The 22836-nt window shown below is 41.8% G+C and overlaps 1 protein-coding gene across 1 annotated transcript in view; it reads left to right on the top strand.

The window, feature by feature from the left end:
* The window catches only part of LOC131972864 (pleckstrin homology domain-containing family A member 7-like), a 157399-nt gene extending 134563 nt beyond the window's left edge, over window positions 1–22836 (top strand). Inside the window, exons 14-27 of the mRNA XM_059334632.1 lie at window positions 1342–1407; window positions 4713–4793; window positions 6083–6232; window positions 6445–6546; window positions 6955–7066; window positions 7744–7892; window positions 8012–8206; window positions 8576–8666; window positions 9288–9370; window positions 10956–11207; window positions 18236–18442; window positions 19254–19387; window positions 20497–20630; window positions 22700–22836. Of these exons, the coding sequence (XP_059190615.1) occupies window positions 1342–1407; window positions 4713–4793; window positions 6083–6232; window positions 6445–6546; window positions 6955–7066; window positions 7744–7892; window positions 8012–8206; window positions 8576–8666; window positions 9288–9370; window positions 10956–11207; window positions 18236–18442; window positions 19254–19387; window positions 20497–20630; window positions 22700–22722 (1779 nt within the window). The 3' untranslated portion in view covers window positions 22723–22836. The remainder of the gene's footprint in view (window positions 1–1341; window positions 1408–4712; window positions 4794–6082; window positions 6233–6444; window positions 6547–6954; window positions 7067–7743; window positions 7893–8011; window positions 8207–8575; window positions 8667–9287; window positions 9371–10955; window positions 11208–18235; window positions 18443–19253; window positions 19388–20496; window positions 20631–22699) is intronic.

Below are 22836 nucleotides of genomic sequence, written 5' to 3'. Positions count from 1 at the left end.
TACGGGTCACTACATTATATAGTTACCATAAATATCACAATACGGGCACACTACATTATATAGTTACCATAAATATCACAATACGGGTCACTACATTATATAGTTACCATAAATATCACAATACGGGTCACTACATTAAATATTATTATTATTATATAGTGACGGCTGGTTTGACTACGGAGAAGAGAATGACGGCTAACTTGACCACAGTCAAACATCTGGGTCACGTAAGCCCGAGCAATTAAATATTAAAATCAAATTCATTCCTGGTGCCCGTTTTTCCATTTTGTATTTTTGATCTGAGCCTCATATTGAAATATGAAAAAACAAGCATTTTTTTCGTTTTTTGTGTTATAATAATAAAAAAAATAATTATCAGTCAATTTTTCATTATTTAAATTTTTGATTGCCAATTGAAAATGGAAAGAACGAATGATACACGGATTCACAAATTGTATCTCATTTATATTTTAAATTTTGCACATGTGCTCTATTTGAATCTTCTTCAGCGTGTTTCAGGAGGTTATTATTTTAACATTATAGAAGCTTTTACAACTCTGTCTCCTAAAAATAACGAATCCAGACAACTAAACTGTGTCCTCAGATATGGAGCGAGGGAAACAGATTTTCTCCCAGATTAAGGTTTCATTTTTATATCCAAGGTTTAACGGTGTGAACGACAAAAGGAATATTTTAATTGTTCAACATGCTTATTTCTAGATTTAATCATCTTAATTTAATAAATCTTGTCAAGGTAAATTATCTGTCCATGCAGCAAGATCATTTCCCTCAGATTTACTGTTTGATCTGGTTTTTAGACTAAACACCTTTTTTGCAGTGTAATTATGTTACATAAGTTAAACAAGTCAATATTTACTTCTAGTTTCAGGTCTCTTGTGTGCAAGTCTTCATATTTGACTCGACTTTTACTCTAAATGTTTTTGTGATGCGTCAGAAACAAATGAAACCAGGATGAAACCAGTTTCCCTCGTTCTATAATGTGGCTGCAGGTTGATTGTGTGGAGAGTTTGATCTTAAAACACGTAACGTAAAGACTTTCCTGCATCGTATCTATATGGAGGTGAAATAATTCACTGTGTTGTATTTTCTGATGAGTGGATCTGTGCAGGCTTCAGAGTGTCCATAGCCATCGTGTTGTCATGGCGACAGCTGATCTGTCACTCATCCTGTCATCACTCAGACAGACAGACAGGCAGTCTGTAGTCTGTAGCTGTAGTCTGTAGCTGCTCTCTGTGTCTCTGTAGCTCCGTCTATCACAGCTAACAGCTATCAGCTAACACTGAACGACTAACATGTGAAGTGATTATTCTGCGTCTGCAGGTAGCTGGAAGTCAAACACTGAAGGAGGCGGGGAAACCTGTCAAGGTGGCAGAAAGTGACGTGGATGTAAGTACACAAGCAGAAAAACACTCCTAAATGTAAAGAAAATATATACGATAAATTATTTAAACAGGGGCAAGAAAGGGAGGTGAGGTGCACAGTCTTCAATTTGGCAAAAGCAGATATGATGCTTTATACAGTGTTAAATATATTGCACATTACAGGACAAATATTGTACAGTAAGAGAGTCCATGTGTCCATGTATGAAATCAATGCATATGAGAGTTCAGGGTGGATATTGTATTGTATATATATATACATATTACTGTGTGGTAATGTATTTTTCAAAAAACAAAAATGTAAAAAATCCTGTTTTGTCTGATATATACATTTACAGTGTTTGAAACTGAATTAACTCATTTATCATTTTACCTCTTTTACTGTCATGGTTTAGCAGTTTTTCACCCTAAAACCTACAGACATTTTTTACAGTGTAGGTAAATGTCTTAACGCCTCAGTTTGATAATGGTAATAACTCCCTGCAGTCTCTTTTCTCAGTGAAAGCTTCATACGCAGCAGTTTAAACTATTTATGAGAGCGTTGTCTGAATGAATATTTGATTTGATCCAACAACAACAACAACAACACTGAGAGACAACAGGATTAATAATTCATGTGATGGAATATAAACGTGTGTGTGGATCAGCACGTTGTTAAACTCATTACATGGTGTCAGCTTGTTGTTTCACTGCAGGATGACAGAGTGATCCAACCTTTACCTCCAGCTCACTGAGTCTAATGGAGGATTAATTAACGAGCTGAGAGCCTCTGACACGCTAATTAAACGTGTCAGGTGGGTCGACCCACTCTGTGTAATTACACCTGGAGAGAGCAGGATGAATAGAATAAAGATCTGCAGCACTCAGATGTTTACAGTGAGACCTAAACATGCATGTAAACACACGTACAAACATATTAATACATGTATACTCACAGACACACACACCTTCATCTACAGCTGCAGAGACGAGATTAATTAAGGAAATGGGACAATTAATTATCAGGTCAACACACAAGCCGTGTTTCCTTTAGGGGGAAGAGTGGCCGCAGGGAAAGTCTCAGGCCACGCCCTCTCTAATGTCTCAGGCCACGCCCTCTCTAAAGTCTCAGGCCACGCCCTCTCTACAGTCTCAGGCCACGCCCTCTCTATAGTCTCAGGCCACGCCCTCTCTAAAGTCTCAGGCCACGCCCTCTCTAAAGTCTCAGGCCACGCCCTCTCTACAGTCTCAGGCCACGCCCTCTCTATAGTCTCAGGCCACGCCCTCTCTAATGTCTCAGGCCACGCCCTCTCTAAAGTCTCAGGCCACGCCCTCTCTAAAGCCTCAGGCCACGCCCTCTCTATAGTCTCAGGCCACGCCCTCTCTAATGTCTCAGGCCACACCATCTCTAATGTCTCAGGCCACGCCCTCTCTAAAGTCTCAGGCCACGCCCTCTCTAAAGTCTCAGGCCACGCCCTCTCTATAGTCTCAGGCCACGCCCTCTCTAAAGTCTCAGGCCACGCCCTCTCTACAGTCTCAGGCCACGCCCTCTCTACAGTCTCAGGCCACGCCCTCTCTATAGTCTCAGGCCACGCCCTCTCTATAGTCTCAGGCCACGCCCTCTCTAAAGTCTCAGGCCACGCCCTCTCTAAAGTCTCAGGCCACGCCCTCTCTACAGTCTCAGGCCACGCCCTTTCTAATGTCTCAGGCCACGCCCTCTCTAAAGTCTCAGGCCACGCCCTCTCTAATGTCTCAGGCCACGCCCTCTCTATAGTCTCAGGCCACGCCCTCTCTAAAGTCTCAGGCCACGCCCTCTCTACAGTCTCAGGCCACGCCCTTTCTAAAGTCTCAGGCCACGCCCTCTCTAAAGTCTCAGGCCACGCCCTCTCTGAAGTCTCAGGCCACGCCCTCTCTAATGTCTCAGGCCACGCCCTCTCTATAGTCTCAGGCCACGCCCTCTCTAAAGTCTCAGGCCACGCCCTCTCTACAGTCTCAGGCCACGCCCTCTCTACAGTCTCAGGCCACGCCCTCTCTAAAGTCTCAGGCCACGCCCTCTCTACAGTCTCAGGCCACGCCCTCTCTAAAGTCTCAGGCCACGCCCTCTCTAATGTCTCAGGCCACGCCCTCTCTATAGTCTCAGGCCACGCCCTCTCTAAAGTCTCAGGCCACGCCCTCTCTAAAGTCTCAGGCCACGCCCTCTCTACAGTCTCAGGCCACGCCCTTTCTAATGTCTCAGGCCACGCCCTCTCTAAAGTCTCAGGCCACGCCCTCTCTAATGTCTCAGGCCACGCCCTCTCTATAGTCTCAGGCCACGCCCTCTCTAAAGTCTCAGGCCACGCCCTCTCTACAGTCTCAGGCCACGCCCTTTCTAAAGTCTCAGGCCACGCCCTCTCTAAAGTCTCAGGCCACGCCCTCTCTGAAGTCTCAGGCCACGCCCTCTCTAATGTCTCAGGCCACGCCCTCTCTATAGTCTCAGGCCACGCCCTCTCTAAAGTCTCAGGCCACGCCCTCTCTACAGTCTCAGGCCACGCCCTCTCTACAGTCTCAGGCCACGCCCTCTCTAAAGTCTCAGGCCACGCCCTCTCTAAAGTCTCAGGCCACGCCCTCTCTAAAGTCTCAGGCCACGCCCTCTCTAAAGTCTCAGGCCACGCCCTCTCTAATGTCTCAGGCCACGACCTCTCTAATGTCTCAGGCCACGCCCTCTCTAAAGTCTCAGGCCACGCCCTCTCTAATGTCTCAGGCCACGCCCTCTCTAAAGTATCAGGCCACGCCCTCTCTAAAGTCTCAGGCCACGCCCTCTCTAAAGTCTCAGGCCACGCCCTCTCTAAAGTCACAGGCCACGCCCTCTGTAATGTCTCAGGCCACACCCTCTCTAAAGTCTCAGGCCACGCCCTCTCTAAAGTCTCAGGCCACGCCCTCTCTAATGTCTCAGGCCACGCCCTCTCTAAAGTCTCAGGCCACGCCCTCTCTAAAGTCTCAGGCCACGCCCTCTCTAAAGTCTCAGGCCACGCCCTCTCTAAAGTATCATCCCCTCCGGCTCCGCAGCTGGGAGAGACTGCTGCAGGAGGACTGTTCCAATTCGACTCGTTCTTACTCTTCTTAACGAGCCCCCGAGGCTCGTTAAGAAGAGCCTCCTGCCACGACCCTGTTCTTCTACAGGGACTAAAAAAGTCCTGACAAAAGTCCGCTAGGACGCCTCGTATTCAGGTTACATGTTAAAATACGTTTTGGCGAGTGAGACCCGCTTCATTCTGGGTATTGGGCGGTAGTGACCCATATAAACACAAACTAGAGAAGAGGTGTGTGCTGACTGCTCTGTGTCTCCCCCTGCAGGTGAAGCTGAGTCGGTTGTGTGAGCAGGACAAGATCCTGAAGGAGCTGGAGGCCAGAATCAGCTCCCTGAAGCAGGACAAGGTGAACTCTCACTCCTCCACATCATCTCCTCCATCAGTCAGTCAGCCTGTTGAGACAGACGTTAGAACATCAGAGTTATTATTAGATATCTATATAATATAAATATATTAGATTAGTAAAGTTATTATCACTACCTAGAATGAGGCCTTTTCTTTATGTTTCAACATTCAGTCACAGAGGAAGCTCCAAATAATCCAGACTTGTTGCCTCCATCCAGACTAGAAAACAAAGCAGCGTGGAGCCCTACTGTACATTTACCTCTAAAGTTCTGGCTGTAAACTCCATGAGGCCAGTTTCAGTTTGATGATGATATACCAAGTAAAACTGGAGACAAGCTCAAATAGATTTAGTATCAAATGATAGAACTGGATGGAACCCTCTTATATGGTAGATTTGACACCTTTGGTCACATTTGACACATTTACAATTCTTTATTGAGCATGATAGTGTTTTGAACAAAAGTTCAAAATCACAAATTATGTTGGACTAAAGGACTAAAAAAGACAAAAAAAAGACACAAAATGACTGAAAAAGACACAAGATAACTGAAAAAGACACAAAATGACTAAAAAAAGACACAAAATGACCAAAAAAGGACAGAAAAAAGACACAAAATGACTTACAAAGACACAAAAAGACATGAAAAGGATTCAAAAATTGACCAAATAGCCAAAGACTCCATAGAGTTAAACTTTGATATCAACAGGTGAGTTGTGCAGCTAGTTCCATGTGGTGCTGTGGGACCCACCTGGGTTCTGTACCGAGACAGTTGTCGATGGTGATCTGGTTTGTTCACATTTGCAACATTTTCAAATTCTTTTTTGAGCATGACAGTGATTTGAAAGTAAAAAAAATATTCAAAATCACATTTTTTGTTGGACTAAAGGACTAAAAAAGACCCAAAATTACCTAAAAAAGACACAAAATGACTAAAAAAAGACACAAAATGACTAAAAGGACGGTCCAGAGGGTAAATAGGTGAGTAAGATAATAATCTGTTGGAGGCTGGTGGTTGACTGTAGAGACATGCTGCCATCTGGAGGAATCTCTGAGTTTAGCTGCATTTCTGGATCAGATCAGAGTGTAATTAGAGGTGTTGTGGCTGCTCTGTTGGGTAGAGTTGAGGTGTTGCTGTGTGGTTAACCCTGGTTCTTCCTTGTTGAGGTGTTGCTCTGTGGTTGACCCTGTCCTCTGTCCCTCCTCTGTGGTTAACCCTGGTTCTTCCTTGTTGAGGTGTTGCTCTGTGGTTGACCCTGTCCTCGTCCTTCCTGTCCTCCGTCCCTCTGCAGGACAAGCTGGAGAGCGTCCTGGACCTGTCCCACCAGCAGATGGAGCAGTACCAGGAGCAGCCGGCTCACGCCCACAAGATCGCCTACCAGCAGAGGCTGCTGCAGGAGGACCTGGTGTCCATCAGGGCCCAGATCTCACGCCTCTCCACGGTCAGGGGCCACTGGGCTTTATTCTGAAATATATACTGTACAGACAATGATTAGACCAACCTTTATCTTCAGTTTCTGGTTCATTTTAATGTCTGGTACAACTAAAGGTTCATTTGTTTGGACAAATATAATAACAACAAGAATAGCTAATAAGAGTTTAATTTCAGAGCTGATATCTAGACATTTAACCTGTAGATGTGTGTGTGGTGCAGGAGATGGCCCATGCCTGGGAGGAGTACATCCGTCTGGAGAGATCAGTGGAGCAGCTGAGGATCGTGCTGCAGGCTCACATGAACCACAGCGCCACCCCTCAGGTCAGACCTGGAACTGCAGCTCACAGATATGTCACATTTAAAAGCAGGTTGAACCAAACCAGCCCACTGTTTGCTCCTGATCTCGATTATGTCTCAATTCAATTCTCCTTCAAAATAACTGAGGCATATTTGAGATCAGGAGCATATACATCTATGAGATCCTCTCAGCTGATCCAGTGGTTTTCTCAACTCAACCTCCTTGTCTCAGTGATGTCGAGTTCTTCTCTTGCTCCTAAAGGTCCCTGAGGAGAAGTCATTCAGAAACAAATGATCACAGAATGATACAAACTGATCTCAGAGAAGAGATTGATCAACACATGAGCAACTCATTTTTCCTGCAGGAAGAAGGTGAACAGATAAAACAGAATATATAATATATAATATAAATGTGTTTGTGTGAAACTGCAGCAGGAGAAGTCTGAGATGAAGCGAGAGCTGTGGAGGATCGAGGACGTGATGGGAGGACTGAGCGCCAGCAAAGCCAACTACCAGATCACCATCGACTCGGTCCAGAACCCCGGTGGGTCCCACTGCACCACCTGGAACCAGCCGCACAACTCACCTGGTCACAGTTTAAACGTTGTTCACTCGTTAATAATGGACATATCTCTGAATATATCGGCGATAGAGATTCTCAATAGATTTATATTGTCAGCATATTGTGTTGCTGAAGTAATAATGTAGGTAATTTATTCTCTGTGTGACTACGTCTATTCAGACTCTCTCCACGCCTTCAAAAATCACCTCAAAACATTTTCAAAACAGCTTACAACACCTGAACTCATAATCTCTCATCTCTGTTTGGTTTTTACTGCATTTTGTGTTTGTGTGTGTCTCAATTCTGTTATGTTAAGCGACTTTGAATTCCTTTTAAAAGCACTATAAAAATCAAATGTATTATTACGGTTATTAGGACAAATTATACATCAAAACGTGCGGTTTGATCGGGATCGGTGTGCTATTACTTTTCTCTACGGAATGCAAATTTTTCGCGACATAAGTTGCGAAAAACTGCGCAAAATTTTGCATTGAAGTGAATGGGACGGCCGAAAAAAAATGAGGGGAAAAGAACAATATTCTCTCAGTATAAATGTGGTCAGAAATTCCCCCCATTTCTGCCTGTAAACACCAACTTCAAACAGCTTCTGTTTAAATAAATGAACCCTTGCTGTCTGTGTGCTAACCCTTTCCCTCCAGAGAGGAAACTAGTGCCTTCGGTGTCGGAGCCGGCCGTGCCTTCAGAGGTGCAGCCTCCTCCTCGCAGCTCCGTCCCCAGCATCCTGTCCCACTCTCTGCCCCACAGCTCCCACAGCTCCCACAGCTCCCACAGCACCGTGCCAAAGTGGGTGAGTGTCTCCAACCTTCACATACAGTCTCAGGAACCACACTGCAAAAAAGCATCTAAAAACCTAAAAAATTAAGATTATTAAATCTATAAATGAGCATGTTGAACCCTTGGGTGCAGGCCGAGGACGGCGCCCCGCCCCGCCCCCCGCTGCCACGCCTCTACGACTACGAGGACACGCCCCCCGCGGTGCCGCCGCTGCCCAGAGAGGCCTCGGTGATCCGCCACACGTCGGTCCGCGGCCTCAAACGGCAGTCAGACGAGAGGAAGAGGGACCGCGAGAGCGGACAGTACGTCCTCAACGGGGACTGTAAGGTACATAACTATAACAGTGTTTTAATCAACTTTTATATGTATTTCACTAATATCTATATCTAAATGTACACATAATCCAAGCCAGAATCATCAAAATTACAAGAAAAATTCACTCTATGTGTAATGAATCTATATAATGTTTGAGTTTCACTTTCTGAAATGATTGACAACAAATATTGAAATGTTTCGTGATATTCTAATATTTTGAGATGTGTGCAGTAGTACAGAGTTAATCCATGTGTCTGTTCCATCAGGAGACCATCGATGTAACTTCACCAGCTTTAGGTTTTAATGTTTCATTTCAAACTGAGACGTTAATTCTTCAAAATGTCTATAAAAAGTATTTCTGTGGATCTTTTGTGGTTTCAGACCGACTTGAGATCGTACCTGAGTGAACCTGAGCTGCCGGGACTGAACCAGCACAGCTCCGACACAGAATACCAGTACATCCACAGCCAAGGTATCTATACATTATATTATTATTATATTATATTATATTATTATTAAATTATACATTAATACACATCTGTATCAGACTGTTTATAGTGTTTAAAAACCATTTATTCACAGCCAGAGGACCAACAAGCTTTATTCTGTTGTTTTAACTGTAAAACTCTGAGAGGAATAGTAACTACAAGCTTTAATTAAAAGGAGAAAACTTTTAATATGTCTCATTATGTTTCATTAAAAGTCTCTTTCACTCTAAGATTAATCAGTTAAAAGGAGAGAAATGTTGCTTAATTTATCTCCCAGTAATAAAAGATTTTATGACTTCATGTTCCAGGAGACGCTTCATCTTCTGGAACTTAATTAAAATTCTTCTAAATCCTGAGATATCTTTCCTAATAAAATAAAGAATCTTAATTGTGTAAATATTTTTGATGTTCAGCATTTAAACTGATTGATTGCTTTAAAAAGTTGGTACGTTGTATCAGAAGTGAACAGAAAGTTGTTTATTTCCCCTTTTGGAGATTTTATTGTTTATTATTGTTTGATTTTATCTCTGTTTTAACTAAACCTGATCCTGATTCTTATCCTGATCCTGATCCTGATCCTGTTCCTGTTCCTGATCCTGATCCAGGCTCCCCGTCTGGACTGAACCAGTCCAACTACATCTCGTCCTACGTCACCCTGAGGAGAAACCCCGGCAGCTCTGCCGCCAAGGTGAGTCAGAAACATCTCTCTGATCATCCAGACTAATATCCAACACAAGCTGCTTTATACAGTCACCATGTTAACCCTATAAAGCCAAGTGTATCATGTTTGATACACAAGTTTTTGAGACCTCTACATCATCAGTGTGATTTTTTTTTTTCCTGAAAAACCTGATATACACTGTAAAAAAAAATCTGTTTAATTTACGGTAAAATACGGGCAGCACCAAAACTTCATGTAAAAATTACAGAGTGGGTTTTCTACTGTAAATGTTTATATCAGCAAAAGTGAAAAGTCTCTTTATTTTTAGGGTAATTATGACAATATGGTATATCTCCATTCATTTTACATGGAAATTTTATGTTGTGTTTTCTACAGTTTTTCTACAGTCTTGTACTATTCCTTGATTTACAGTATTTAAAAGCGTCTACTACGGTGATATGCAATTTTTAATTTTACTCCCTGTTTCTCATGCAATTTGACAGTTTTTTACTATAATTTCTACAAACATTGCACAAATAGACCTGATGTATCCTACTTTCCCGGTGGCCACTTCAGTGTAAACACGGCTATTCATACTGGTGTTAGAGGCTACCAGGACACACTGCCTCGCGTCACCATCAGGAATTAATTCACAAACTGATGAACGTGGCATCTTGCTCAAGGATACTTGGACATGTAGGCTGCCATAGTCGGGTATTGAACCACCGACCTTCTGATCAGTGGGCGACCGCTCTACGGGTTATCTTCCTCGCTCTGGAGAGACATGGCGAGCTGTGATGTCATCCAGGGAGGTCAAAGGGTAGCCGGTTGTCTCTTCAGCGGTCCTTATTACCTCAGCAGCGTCTTCTTATCACTTCTGACCAGTTATTTTGTTCACATTTCTTCCACTTTACTTACTTTCTGCCCGATTTTCATCTTGTTCTCTCTCCTCCCTCTCTCCTGGTTCCTGTCTCCTCCCTGTCTCCTCCCTCTCTCCTGGTTCCTGTCTCCTCCCTGTCTCCTCCCTGTCCTCCCTGTCTCCTCCCTCTCTCCTGGTTCCTGTCTCCTCCCTGTCTCCTCCCTGTCTCCTCCCTGTCCTCCCTCTCTCCTGGTTCCTGTCTCCTCCCTGTCTCCTCCCTCTCTCCTGGTTCCTGTCTCCTCCCTGTCTCCTTCCTGTCCTCCCTCTCTCCTGGTTCCTGTCTCCTCCCTGTCTCCTCCCTGTCCTCCCTCTCTCCTCCCTCTCTCCTGGTTCCTGTCTCCTCCCTGTCTCCTCCCTCTCTCCTGGTTCCTGTCTCCTCCCTGTCTCCTGGTTCCTGTCTCCTCCCTGTCTCCTCCCTGTCTCCTGGTTCCTGTCTCCTCCCTGTCTCCTCCCTGTACCTCCCTGTCTCCTCCCTGTCCTCCCTCTCTCCTCCCTCTCTCCTGGTTCCTGTCTCCTCCCTGTCTCCTCCCTCTCTCCTGGTTCCTGTCTCCTCCCTGTCTCCTGGTTCCTGTCTCCTCCCTGTCTCCTCCCTCTCTCCTGGTTCCTGTCTCCTCCCTGTCTCCTCCCCGTACCTCCCTGTCTCATCCCCGTACCTCCCTGTCTCCTCCCTGTCTCCTCCCTGTCCCTCCCCAGGAGAGACCTAAGAGTGCCTTGGAGCGCCTGTCCTCCCCCCCGGAGGCCCCCCAGGCCCCCAGCAGCGTGTCCCGGGGCCGGATGACGGCGGAGGAGCAGCTGGAGCGAATGAAGCGCCACCAGAAGTCTTTGGTCCGCGAGCGCAAGAGGAACCTGAGCTCCTCCGCCGGCCTGAGCTCCTCCACCGCCAGCACCCAGCGCTCCTCCTCCTCCTCCAGGCTGCCCTCCAGCACCTCGGACCCCCCGGCCCCCGTACGGTACCCCCCGCACCCCCGCAGCAGGAGCAGGGAGCACCACCTGCACCTCCTCCACCACTGCTGCTACGAGTCCCTGCAGCCCCCGGCCAATCAATAACAGGGACTAGCAGGGACGCTAACTCACTAGCACCCCTTGTGGCTGACGTTAGCACTAACAGGGACTGATGGGTTAATGCTTTAAGAACAATGAGCACAGGGAATCCTCGGATAGTCGCTCCCATAGATATCTATGAGAAAGGCTAGATGGCTCGAGGCGGAGTCACCAGCGTCCGTATATGGCGGCCATCTTGCCACAGGCAGCTCACCCACTTATAACATCATTAGCCTAAGGTACATGTAGCATTTAAATAACCATAGATTGATTCATTTTAAACCGATTTTCAAACGGTTTGGTTTGTTATAAACTTCAGAGTTGTGATTATGTTCCTGCATACTCAAGAATCATTTTAATACATTTTTATATAAATTATTCTTGAGTATGCAGGAACATAACCACAACTCTGAGGGTATAAACCTCAGAGTTGTGGTTATGTTTATAACACACCAAAAAAGGTTATGTTTATACAACTTATACAAAAAAGGTTATGTTTATAACCAGCCAAAAAAGGTTATGTTTATACAACATATACAAAAAAGGTTATGTTTATAACAAATCAATTCGTTTTTGGTTAATTTTAAACTGAAAATCGGTTTAAAATGAATCAATCTATGGTTATTTAAATGCTACATGCACCTTAGACTATGATGTTATGAGTGGGTGGGCTGCCTGTGGTAAGATGGCCGCCACCCGAGGACGTCGGGCGTGCGTGAGCCATCTAGTGTTTATACATAAATAAATCTATGGTCGCTCCTGGTTTTAGTATTTAATGAACAGGTTCAGGGGTCAGAGGAACCTCTACACTGCCCCCTGGTGGGACCTCACTGACACAACTCTGAATGTAATCCAAGAAGTTTTATCACCAGAACGTAGAGAAAGCCCATCTCCGTGTACTTGTACACTTTTATTTATTTACTGAGGGATATTTTCAGTATACAGCTGTACAGTTCTATTTTGTAGAGATTTGGTATATAGAGCATATGGGTGATTCTCATGAACATGGTGCAGCTCATAGCTAAAATCCAAGAGCATTGAATACATATTTTCTTTCACCCTTTATAACATATACAATCTAAAGTCACTATTTAATATGAATTTATAATCTATTTTAAAAAATTTAATGTATTTTCTGACATTTTTAGAGACACTGTGAGCAACAAAATTCATCACCGTAACACATTTTTAAATTAAAAAAACAACAAAAGGTTGTTTTTTTTTCTTTGGCAACCACTTAAATATGCTCAAGGGTAGCTGGTATCACCAAAATGTATTTTAGTAAAATATACACATATTTTAATTTAAACAATTCTATCATTACCGTAACATTTAACCATTTTTTCTCATCAATTTTCATTCAGATTTTGTTCTTTATACATCGTTAAAAAACCATTATATTTAATTATACATTTTTAAACAAATGTATATTTATTTTTTATAAAGTTTATTAAATATTTATTGTGTATATAAGTGTGGGGGAAACCATGACATTTTTTATCTGGACACATTACGGTAATGAATCAAAAATATGTTCAAAAATGTAGAAATTATTTTTTTAGCACAAAACAAAGAATTGTGTCTCATTATGGCTATATTATTCCCTCATAGAAAAGTGAAATATATTTAGTTTAATAAAGTATTTCCTTATAATCTTCACAGACAGAACTTAGAGTGGCTTCATGAGAATCACCCGTATAGACGAGTCAGTCAGGAGATGTTAAAAAAATAAAAAATAAGTCTTCAGGTTTGCTGAGATGAAGAGAGAGATGCTAGCGGCACAAATCATTAACTCCTCCTCCCGCTTTCTGTTCTTCTGATCAAATCAAGTGCCTTGTTGTTTTGCTGATGATGTTTTTTCTGCCTTTTGTCCCAAATTTACCTCCTGAATCAGCGTTTTCATTAGTCTAGGTTTTACGTCTTCAGGATCATAGAGCGGTTGGTGCAGGAGCTTTAAGGTTGATTTAACTGCTGCTTCTAACAGTCAGGAGGCGGAGCTAAAGAAAGGGACACGCCCGACAAAAGAACCACATTCTTCCCACATACTTTCTATCACCATAGGTTTCAATTATTGGTAGGAGCCACTTCATCAAGATTGTGGATCAGAGATGGCAGCCATATAAAGTCTATGAGAACTAATATCTCTTCCAAGTCACTCTGAAGGTCAATCTTGGTGTCAAAATCTACATTTTCTAGGTCAAAGAATCATTTAAAGCTGTTGAGAATATCACTAGATGATTGTTTGATCAAATAGATATGTTCATTTCAAGGTTATTATAGTAAACCAAAAGTAAAGAAATAACGAAAACTAGGATTGAAAAAACATTTTCGTTAACTGAAATAAAATAGAAACAAGAGTTTTTAACACAAAAAAAATGACAAAAAAACCCACAAAAATGTACAAAAACACACTTAAAACACAAAAACACACCGAGAACACATACATTTTTTTCTTACAAAAAACACCCAAAAAATTACAAATAAATGAATAAATACAAAATTACAAAGACCTTCTGAGTGGCTTGGAAGATATATTGGTTCTCATAGACTTTATATGGCTGCCATCTCTGATCCACAATCTTCATGAAGTGGCTCCTACCAAAAACTGAAACCTTTGGTGATAGAGAGCATGTGGAAAAAAGTTGGTGCTTTAGTCCGGCGTGTCCCCTTTCTTTAGCTCCGCCTCCTGACTAAAACCCTGCAGGAACACTTTGACATTCACACTAAATAAATAAATCTATAAATCTATATTTAACCCCTCGGTGCTGCCTGGTTTGGGTTGGAGTGCTAACAACATGCTAACATGAGAAGTGATCCAGTAATGTCAAAGTCTTCTATTCTAAAATAACAGATTGGTTTGAAGATGACAGACTAACAGAATGCTGTGAGATCTGCCTGTAATCACACTACATTACCCATAAACCCTTGAGTTTATTAAGCAATACATAGTCTGTACTCCTCAGCACATAGAACCATAAAGCATCTTTTATTTTCTCTACTCCACCAGCATAAAACATGTTTACAACATTTTCTACACTGTAAAAAGGTCTAAAAACCAGATAAAACAGTAAATCTGAGGGAAATGCTCTTTAGCATGGACAGATAATTTACCTTGACAAGATTTCTTAAATTAAGATTATTAAATCTAGAAATAAGCATGTTGAACACTTAAAATAAGAAATTAACTCTTAAAACAACACTGTAAAAAATGTTTGTAGAAATTACAGTGACATTGTAAAATTGCTAAAAATGCTAAAAAATTATCACCGTAGTTGATGCTTTTAAATACCATAAATCAAGGAATAGTACAAAACTTTAAAACTGTAGAAAACACAGGTTTGTTTTTTTTATTAAAGTTTTGGATAATATTATATTATAGAGTTAATTTCTTATTTTAAGTGTTCAACATGCTTATTTCTAGATTTAATAATCTGAATTTAATAAATCTTGTCAAGGTAAATTATCTGTCCATGCAGCAAGATCATTTCCCTCAGATTTACTGTTTGATCTGGTTTTTAGACCTTTTTTCAGTGTATTTGATGAACATCCTCATTGATGCAGCCTTTTCTTGTACAGATTACGAGCTTATTTTTTAGCGTTGACAGTGGTTGAAACTACATTATATGATACAGAATATAAAGTTGGGGAGAGACATCTGTACTCATGTGAGTACTTTAAGTGGCCTATGCTGTGTGCTGTTTTATGCATCATAAATATACAGGACAGGTTCAAGCAACAGGCTGAAATGCAATAAAAATAAAAAAAGAGGAGAGGTTTGATCGAGGAGCAGCCGCTACATCACAGAGAATCTCTGTTTTAACCAAACTGTAAAAAAATATATGTAGAAATCACAGTAAAACTCTGTCAAATTGCATCAGAAATAAAGTGGGAAAAAATGCATATACACACCATATACACCATATACACCACAATAGACACTTTTAATTCCCGTAAATCGGGGAATAGTACAAAACTTTTGAAAACACACAGTTTTACTGTAAATATATTTAAAAAATCATGGAAAATTAATGGAGAAATACCATATTTTCACTAGGACACAATTACCCTAAAAATAAAGGGACTTTGTTAGTCTAAATTACAGTTTTTGTTGATATTTACATTTAAGTTTACAGTAGAAAACTGATTTTTTTTTTTTTTATTGACCAATAATAATTAAGTATTTAAAAATAGCCCTCTGTGACGCTGCAGCTCACTCCTCGTTTCTCTGTCGAGTTTTAATCTGGAAGCTTTTCTGCCACATTGCTTTAACCTTCCACTGCTACGACCATATATCAGAACAAAGAGGAGGTTGGACCGCGTAGAGGTCTATTAGAGAAGTTAGAGAAGTGACCTGCTAATCAAAGATAACTCTGTGTTCTAGAGAAGCAACTCAGCACAACTCTTCCTTTTCTTTTCTATCATGTAGAGATTTACACTCCACAATAAAGAGTTTCTGCTTCTGAACCTCCTGGCTGTCTTCTTCCTCACCTGTCTGTCTGTCTGTCTGTCTGTCTGTCTGTCTGTCTGTCTGTCTGTTGGGGTTTGATGGATCTGGGTCTGGCATGGTTTTCTGTGTGTGTGTGTGTGTGTGTGTGTGTGTGTGTGTGTGTGTGTGTGTGAGTCTCGGAGCATGAACACCAACAGATCTGATCTGCTGCTGGAGGGGAGGAGGCTGCATGGCTTGATGATTACTGACAAGTAACACACACACAAACACACACACACACCAAGGTTATAATAGTTTTGGATTTTTTGTTATCTTTATTGTTATGGCAATTTTGTGGATTGCACTAAGTTAATGGGTGAACTGACCAAACACAAAGCACTCAATACTCAGTTCAGTAAGTTTTATTAGCACATTGGTATTCCATACACCGCACAATCTCCAACGGCTGTTTACAGAACAACAAAGCCCCGTACACCGCACAATCTCCAACGGCTGTTTACAGAACAACAAAGCCCCGTACACCGCACAATCTCCAACGGTTGTTTACAGAACAACAAAGCCCCGTACACCGCACAATCTCCAACGGCTGTTTACAGAACAACAAAGCCCCGTACACCGCACAATCTCCAACGGCTGTTTACAGAACAACAAAGCCCCGTACACCGCACAATCTCCAATGGCTGTTTACAGAACAACAAAGCCCCGTACACCGCACAATCTCCAACGGCTGTTTACAGAACAACAAAGCCCCGTACACCGCACAATCTCCAACGGCTGTTTACAGAACAACAAAGCCCCGTACACCGCACAATCTCCAACGGCTGTTTACAGAACAACAAAGCCCCGTACACCGCTCCACTTATGACTGTTGCACTTTTCAGCATCGGCTCTTCAGCAAGACTCAATGTGGCTCTATCTTCCTCCTCTACATCACATCAGGACAGACCCACTGATCTACATGTTCCCCTCTCACATGGTGTTATCACAGTTAAGTTCACAGTTCCCACGAGGCCTTGCATCTTCAATATCAAGTAGGTCGCCGCCTACTTCATGTCCCACCATGACAGGAAACACCAAATTTCCTTCACATTATATTTGTCCAAACAAATGATCCGTTAGTTGAACCAGACATTAAAATGCATGGAAGAAAACAACAATTAATTGTCCAAAAAAGACATCAAATGTCCAAAAAAAGAGACAAAATGAACAAAAAAAAGACGTAAAATGAACAAAAAAGATGTATTATGACCAAAAAAACCCCAAATTGACCAAAAAAAGACACAAAATTACCAAAAAAGACGTAAAATGACCAATAAAAAGACACAAATTGATAATGATGTTGGTTATAACCACAAAATACAGTTTCAATTACTTATCATTTTTATTTTTTAAACTCGTTTTTATTTTTATTTCAGTTAACGGAAATGTTTTTTCAATTCTAGTTTTAGTTATTTCGTTAGTTTTCGTTAACTATAATAACCTTCACACACACACACACACACACACACACACACACACACACACAGCTTCCAGAAACAGACTAATCTTCTTTCTGAGTCTTTCTGGTGATGGATTTCTGCTGTAATTATTCCTGGATGCACACAAACATTCTTATTGCCTGATTATTTTCCTCTCAGCTGTTTGTCTCCATCTACCTGCAGAGAAAACACACATTTTATACATAAATACACTGCAAAACCTGAAATCTAAGTAAGGTTAAATATCTCAGATCAAGGGGATATCTGCTTATTTTTGGTCTGATAAGATAGTTCTTCTTAGTCAGCAGTTTTTATCTTAGACACTTGTTTGATGAAAAGATTTCACAGCTTTTGCCTTATTTCAAGAATTTTAAGAAAATTTTCTATATCCAGATAAAAATCTTTGTAGCTGTATCAAGAAAGGTTGACTAGTTTTTAGTGTGACTTTGCTGGTTTCTATAAATATAATGCCTATCATATCATTATGTCAAGCTGATGGCTCTAGCATTTACTGATTATTAATTCAAGAATATTTTTACACATATTGAGAAAATAGGTCACATGTATTTCATTGGAATCAACAAAAAGTCACCTGTTATTAGTTAGAATACACTAATTCTAAGGTATTTGTGGTTCATTGACATTAGATATTTTTACTTGTTTTGGAAAGTCTTGACAAGACAAATTCTTTTGTTCCATTGGCAGATAAATTTGATATTTTTAAGCAAAATAAACTAATTTTTGTACTTTTTTGCTTGTTTTTGAGAGCTGGCTTTCTGCAGTGTAGAAGAGATTTAAAACATATTGTCGCCATTATAATCTGGGTAATTTATGACAATAATATTAATGGCTCACATGATGTTTTCCTCAACATGAAAGAGCTTTTAAACACTAAAGCTTTGGATTAATTTACTTTAACTCCACTTAAAGACTGACTTCTATGTAATGACAGCAGCGTTTCTCTTCTTGTGTTAACGGAGACTAACGGAAAATGTTACCTGTTGCAGGTGTTTGACTGGCAGGAGGAGCGACTGGCTGCTGAGGGTCAGAGTGATGAAGGGAGGGAGAGAGGAAGAGGAGGACGAGGAAGAGGAGGAGGAGGAAGAGGACGGTGGGAGGAGGAGGAGGAGTGGGTGGAGGTGACAGCGACAGCAGCTCGTATCAGAGAGACGGACGTAGAACCACTGGAGTATGACCTGGACATCAGCCGGGAGGTACACACACACACACACACACACACACACACACACACACACAGACTGCAAAAAGCCAGACCTTAAAAACAAGAAAAAAGTAAAATGGAATGGAATGCATGGAAGAAAACAACAACACATTGACCAAAAAAGATGTAAAATTACCAAAAAAGACATATAATGTCCAAAAAATAGACAAAATAAACAAAAAAAGCATAAACATAAAATGAACTAAGAAGACGTATAATGACCCAAAAAGACAGAAAATGACCAAAAAAGACACAAATTGACCAAAAAAAGATGTATAATAACTAATAAAAGACACAAATTGACCAAAAAAAGACACAAAATGAACAAAAAAGACCTAAAATGACCAAAAAGGACGTAAAAGGAACAAAAAAGACGTAAAATGGACAAAAAGACGTATAATGACCAAAGAAGACACAAAATGACCAAAAAAGTCACAAATTGACCAAAAAAAGACACAAAATGACCAAATAATGTAACGTATAATGACCAAAAATGAGGTGCGTTTTGCTTAAAAATATCAAAATGATCTGCCAATGGAAGAAGAAAATGTGTCTTGTCAAGACTTTCCAAAACCAGTAAAAATATTTAATCTCAATGAATCACAAATACCTTAGAATTAGTGTATTCTGACTAATAACAAGTGACTTTTTCTTGATTCTAATGAAATACACGTGACCTATTTTCTCAATATGTGTAAAAATATTGTTGAATTAATAATCAGTAAATGCTAGAGCCATCATCTGGACATAATGATATGATAGGCATTATATTTATAGAAACTCTGTCTCTGTCCGTCCTTCAGCTTTCCAAACCCAGAAAAGTTCCGATCCCGGAGCGTTACGTGGAGTCGGATCCTGATGAGCCTCCGAGTCCAGAAGAGCTGCAGGAGAGATCAATCCGGGCCCAACGCATCAAGACCCTGCTGGCCAGATCCAGGTAGACCCTCAGATACTGATACAGGTAGACCCTCAGATACTGATCCAGGTAGACCCCTCAGATACTGACCCAGGTAGACCCTCAGATACTGATCCAGGTAGACCCTCAGATACTGATACAGGTAGACCCTCAGATACTGACCCAGGTAGACCCTCAGATACTGACCCAGGTAGACCCTCAGATACTGATCCAGGTAGACTCAGATACTGATCCAGGTAGACCCCTCAGATACTGACCCAGGTAGACCCCTCAGATACTGATCCAGGTAGACCCCTCAGATACTGATCCAGGTAGACCCTCAGATACTGACCCAGGTAGACCCTCAAATACTGAACCAGGTAGACCCCTCAGATACTGATCCAGGTAGACCCTCAGATACTGATCCAGGTAGACCCTCAGATACTGACCCAGGTAGACCCCTCAGATACTGATCCAGGAAGACCCCTCAGATACTGACCCAGGTAGACTCAGATACTGATCCAGGTAGACCCTCAGATACTGATCCAGGTAGACCCCTCAGATGCTGATCCAGATAGACCCTCAGATACTGATCCAGGTAGACCCCTCAGATACTGACCCAGGTAGACTCAGATACTGATACAGGTAGACCCTCAGATACTGATCCAGGTAGACCCCTCAGATACTGATCCAGGAAGACCCTCAGATACTGACCCAGGTAGACCCCTCAGATACTGATCCAGGAAGACCCTCAGATACTGATCCAGGTAGACCCTCAGATACTGATCCAGGTAGACCCCTCAGATACTGATCCAGGTAGACCTCTCAGATACTGATCCAGGTAGACCCTCAGATACTGATCCAGGTAGACCCCTCAGATACTGAACCAGGTAGACCCCTCAGATACTGATCCAGGTAGACCCCTCAGATACTGATCCAGGTAGACCCTCAGATACTGACCCAGGTAGACCCTTCAGATACTGATCCAGGTAGACCCCTCAGATACTGATCCAGGTAGACCCCTCAGATACTGACCCAGGAGCTGCTAACATGTGTGTCTGGTGTTTTAAGGCGTTTTAAGGATGAATTAAGGCGATACACACAGTCAGAGTTCTGTTCGCTGGTTCACAGACTTTGTGTCCTTTCACCAGTTTCCAGAACCGCCAGCCGTCGGCTCCGCTGGACTTCAGTGAGCTGGACTCGGCTCTGCAGCAGCAGGAGAAGATCATGACGGTGTCCCAGGCTCTGGCCTCCGAGGCCTCACGCAAGAGCAAACTGGTGGCAGGTCAGTACGCCTCCACATGATGATCCACTAGTTATTAAAGAGAAATACCACAAATAACTAGAAAACTTCCTCTGGGGAAGTTCTGGAAGGGCCATGGGGTATTCCTTTTCAAGTATTTATTTATACAGCAACCTATGCCCTTTAACCTCAAAATGTGTGTGTGTGTGTGAAGCATGTGTATCGTGTATCTGTAACTGTAATCACATCAAAGGATCAAAGGCTTTGGGTCGACCAATCAGAGCAGAGCAATCAACAGAATTAACTGCCGCTGTAGAATGTTCCGGCACAGTGACAGCAGCCAGAGGTGGACAGACTGGAATTTCTGGCCTCGAACACAAAGCATTTTTGGCAAAACCATAATACCTATCATTGATCCGACTTCACTTTGAGTTCTTCCTGAATGTCTTACATCTCCCTTTTTCCGAAATCTTCCTGCGTTTTTAATATGGGAGCCAGTGAGGCTGTTGGTGCATGTTGGTGGCACATCTGTGCGTCCTACGCCCAAACTATAACTCTGATTCTCAGAAATTCCAGTCTGTCCACCTCTGGCTGCTGTCGCTGTTCCGGAACATTCTACAGCGGCAGTTAATTCTGTTGATTGCTCTGCTCTGATTGCCTTTGATCCTTCGATGTGACTACAGTTACAGATACACACATACTCCTCCAGATACACACACATACACACACACACACACACAAAGGTAACTTAATGGGATTTTTCCCCCCGTGGCCCTTTCACTATTTACCCAGAGGACATTTTTCTCGTTCAGATAATTAAGATACTATTGCTAGATATAACAAGAAAATACTTGGTAAGCTTCATGTTTTTTGCAGTGTAAGTGAGCTTTAATGAAGAAGACCAAGCAAAAGTCCCTCACTTTACAGAACTGTCCTAAATATCTCACATAGATAGAAACACACACACACACACACACACACACACACAGGGTGAGTGTACTGAGACAGTGGTGTGGTTTCTCCTGGTGTTCAGGTTCTGAGCGTCTGGAGAGTCGGTGAGCAGGTCTGTCCAGGTATCTGTCCTCCTTCTGAGTGCTGTGGACTCTCTCTTTTATTTATTATTATTTATTATTCAGGAATGTGCACAGATTGGTGACAAAGGGTTAACTTTTTATTTTAAAATCTGTTCGTCTGTCCAGGATATGTTGTAATTTGTTGAATCCTGATTGAACTTTACAAAACTTCCTGTTGTGTTTTAGTCAGATATTTCATTCTGAATGATCTGTGTGAGGAACAGGATCATCATTTAATTTAATTTCATCTCATTTTACCTTTGACTGAACATGCTGTAGTTTAGTTTCAGCATTTCTTTCCTTTTTCTGTATCAGGTGATGAATCTGTGCTCAGTCCTCGTGTGTCTCTGTTTGGTGATATTGAAGCTGGTTTCTCTCTTGTTTGAGCTGATTTGGTGAAACGTGGTGTCTTCAGGTGGTGTTTTGGTGCAAATTGTGTGTTTTCAAGTAAAATAAAAATAAAAACTAGATTGAGCCCTTGCAGGACTTCATAATATCCGTGCACAGTGCTCTGTGGCACTCCTGTATTTCTGAAGAATATTGTATTTAACTGGAGTCTGGATAAAACACTTTAAATAAGGCCAAAGAGTCACTAACTTCAGTTAAATCACTTCTTAAAAAACGTCCTTTAGATCTCTCCACTCCTTTTTACTCTTTTAATCATTTTCCCGTTTATTTTCTGTGTATGTGATGACGTCTTGTGATTGTTTCTGCTCTGTCTTTTATTTTTTTTTATTTTAATGTAAGAATAGTTTTTAGAGGGACGTCTGGAAGGCCCTGCTTAGCCTGCTGCCCCCGCGACCCGGCCCCGGATAAATAGAGTTATTATTATTATAAAATTCACATCATATTTGCAAATAAAAGTTGAGCCAGGTCTCCCCTAGGTATCAGAGTTATAACTGTTATCAGAGACAGTTCTGCTGGAGTTTGTTCCCATTTATTTAAAATCAATATTTTAAAAAGCAATAGAATGATGCAGATCAATCAGTTTGCACCTGAAAGCCAGAATGAAGCTGACGTGTTGTGTTTTGTCCTCAGCCCGAGCTGCTGCAGAGCCCTAAGGACAGGAAACAACAACAAACAACCAACAACCAACAACCAACAACCAACCAACCAACAACCAACAACCAACAACCAACCAACAACCAACAACCAACAACCAACCAACAACCAAC

Source organism: Centropristis striata, chromosome 6, assembly GCF_030273125.1.
Source record: "Centropristis striata isolate RG_2023a ecotype Rhode Island chromosome 6, C.striata_1.0, whole genome shotgun sequence".
NCBI lineage: Eukaryota > Metazoa > Chordata > Actinopteri > Perciformes > Serranidae > Centropristis > Centropristis striata.
Note: the sequence above shows the minus strand (reverse complement) of the source record. Positions and strands in the feature narration are given on the sequence as shown.